This window comes from Penaeus monodon, chromosome 19 (genome assembly GCF_015228065.2).
Source record: "Penaeus monodon isolate SGIC_2016 chromosome 19, NSTDA_Pmon_1, whole genome shotgun sequence".
NCBI classification, from domain to species: domain Eukaryota; kingdom Metazoa; phylum Arthropoda; class Malacostraca; order Decapoda; family Penaeidae; genus Penaeus; species Penaeus monodon.
In genome coordinates, this window is record NC_051404.1 from 31,547,713 (window position 1) to 31,549,984 (window position 2,272).

The 2,272-nt window shown below is 46.1% G+C and overlaps 2 protein-coding genes across 2 annotated transcripts in view; both read left to right on the forward strand.

The window, feature by feature from the left end:
- LOC119585383 (serine/threonine-protein phosphatase 6 regulatory ankyrin repeat subunit B-like) overlaps positions 1–871 on the forward strand; it is a 14,141-nt gene extending 13,270 nt beyond the window's left edge. The window contains exons 3-4 of the mRNA XM_037934048.1: positions 97–136; positions 425–871. Of these exons, the coding sequence (XP_037789976.1) occupies positions 97–136; positions 425–871 (487 nt within the window). The remainder of the gene's footprint in view (positions 1–96; positions 137–424) is intronic.
- Positions 872–958: 87 nt separating this feature from the next.
- Positions 959–1,873, forward strand: LOC119585384 (rabankyrin-5-like). Its single transcript, XM_037934050.1, has 3 exons — positions 959–1,024; positions 1,122–1,720; positions 1,774–1,873. The coding sequence occupies exons 1-3, from the start codon at positions 959–961 to the stop codon at positions 1,871–1,873; spliced, it is 765 nt and encodes a 254-aa protein (XP_037789978.1).
- Positions 1,874–2,272: the final 399 nt, after the last annotated feature.

The window sequence follows — 2,272 nt, forward strand, 5'->3', positions numbered from 1 at the left end:
AGCACAGGAGGATTCTGTAGGTGTGAAATTAGATCAAACAGCATAAATTTGCTTAATCTCTGGAAAGATATTGTCTAATACTATATTTCTTTCCAGACTGACACGTTCTCCAGGCAGATATACGAATACCGTTAAGGTAAAATTACAACGTAGCCTATAACATAAGTATTTTCCTTTTTTCTGTATAAAATATCTTGTCGTAGTTAATCATAATATCAAAAATTATCTGCTTATCGAATTATTATATCTACATATTTCCCCTTAGTTTACTCGTATATACGGCATGTTAATCTTAACAAAGTATTATTGATTAGGATTTATAATTGAATTTTAAATGGTATTAGTCACTTGGGTTTAATTGTTCTTTATTAAAATAATGATCAGGCATTAACTGCAGATTTTGTAGGAGTGGCCTATTCAACAGACAAACATGCACCAAGCAGCGGAAGTAGGAGATGCGAACCGGCTCCTGCAACTGATACAAGAGCGACCGGATCATCTAAGCCAGCAGGATGAGAACGGGCACGTCCCCCTCCACCTGGCCGCCAGGGGAGTACACCTCGAGTGCTGCGAAGTCCTACTGTCTGCCAGCATCAAGGAAGTTAATGTGAAGGACAAACTGGGCAACACTCCCCTACTATTGGCGCTCACTACCGGCGACATGTCCTTCAAGATCGCCGAGCTGCTGGTGTTCAAGGGAGCCTCCGTGAAGACTGCCAACCGAGCCAAGCGAACGGCCCTGCATCTGGCAGCGGAGAAAGGCAACGACGAAATTCTAACGCTCCTCGTTAGCAACTGCCCCGAGAGTGTCCACGCAAGGGAACCGAGCAGCAGACGCCTCTCCATTTGGCGGCTCGCTGTGGCCACGTGACTTCCTGCCGGCTGTTGGTGGGCAACGGGGCAGACAAGGAAAGCCAAAGACCTGCGGCGGGTACACTGCTCTGCACTGGGCTGCCAAATGGGTTTTTCAGAGTGTTGTAGTCAGCTGCTCAAGCTTGGATCTGAGGTAAATTGTAGTGACAAGGTCGGTAATACCCCATGCACCTGATATGCTCTTCATCTAAGGAAAAACTGGATGTGTTGAGGTTCTGTTTAAATACAGGGCTTCTCCTGCTATACAGAATAACAAGGGAGAGACGCCTTTCCACTGTGCGCAGTATTCGCCCGGTGAAGTAAGGAAATTATTTGAAGCCCATCCAGATATTGACCTGTTCATTGCTGATAACAAGGGCAAGACTGTTCTCCACTGTGCTGCAGAAAGAAAGAAAAGCAGAAATGTTGAGTTCATCCTGGCAATGGCAAAATCACAAAACGTTAACATGAAGCAGTTTGTAAACATGCCAGACAGCGGAGGTAAGACCGCTTTGTATGTTGCCATAGAGGGTGGGGATTTGGAATGTTGTAAGTCCCTGGTTAAAGCAGGCGCTGACGGCAACCTGGTATTGGGAGCTCGAGGCACATCCTTGCATTTAGCTGCCGAGAAGGGTCTCCGGGAGGTCTGCGAATACCTGATCACCAAAGGCATAAAGACGGACACTCGAAACAGCAGCTTGATGACCCCTCTTCACCTCGCGGCCAAGAATGGCCACGCCAGCTGCTGTGAAGTTCTGCTGAAGCGAGGTGTTCCGTGGGCTGCCCAAGACGACCAGGGCATGACTGCCCTCCACCATGCCGCCAAGGAAGAGCGGGCGAGTGCTGTCGTTATCGTAGCGCTGCAGCCGTCAGCAGTTACAAGGACGGACAAAGCTGGCCAGACGCCTTTGCATTTCGCAGTCGAGAAGAACTGCTTGGAGTGTTGCCAGGCCCTCGTCACCCCTCGCTCGGATATCTGGTGCCAAAGCAATGGCAAAAGCCCCATCAAATATGCATATGAGAAAACGCTTTCACCAGATCTCGATTTTCTTCTAAACACAGAGAATGTGGAGAAGAAGAAGCGAACCGAAAGAGACATTGATTTCCGTGATCTTCTTGAAGAATCACTTGAGCACATAAGCAGGTTAGTGCTATATACACCGATTACGTATGGGAACGTATGTGCTTTGTACGTTTGATCATGTGCGGATGTCTTGAAGGCCGAGGATAAATATTCATTTCTATTTAATTAAATGACATTATGCTTATAACATCCACTAAAGCATACCAAAGTACTTTAATTTTCGATATGATTTAAATGAAAACGTAAGGCCATTACTGTTGTGCAGTTAAGAAAACGTTCAAAATCAAAAGGTTCTTTTTGAACTGGAATATTGCTCCATGATAAATGAAACACTAG

Bases quoted from the DNA above. Each gene is read 5' to 3' on its own strand.
- LOC119585384 (XM_037934050.1), top strand. From the start codon at position 959: ATGGGTTTTTCAGAGTGTTGTAGTCAGCTGCTCAAGCTTGGATCTGAG. The intron at 1,025-1,121 runs GTCGGTAATACC...CCTGCTATACAG, and splicing joins AGGTAAATTGTAGTGACAAG to AATAACAAGGGAGAGACGCC. The intron at 1,721-1,773 runs GTCAGCAGTTAC...TGCATTTCGCAG, and splicing joins GTTATCGTAGCGCTGCAGCC to TCGAGAAGAACTGCTTGGAG.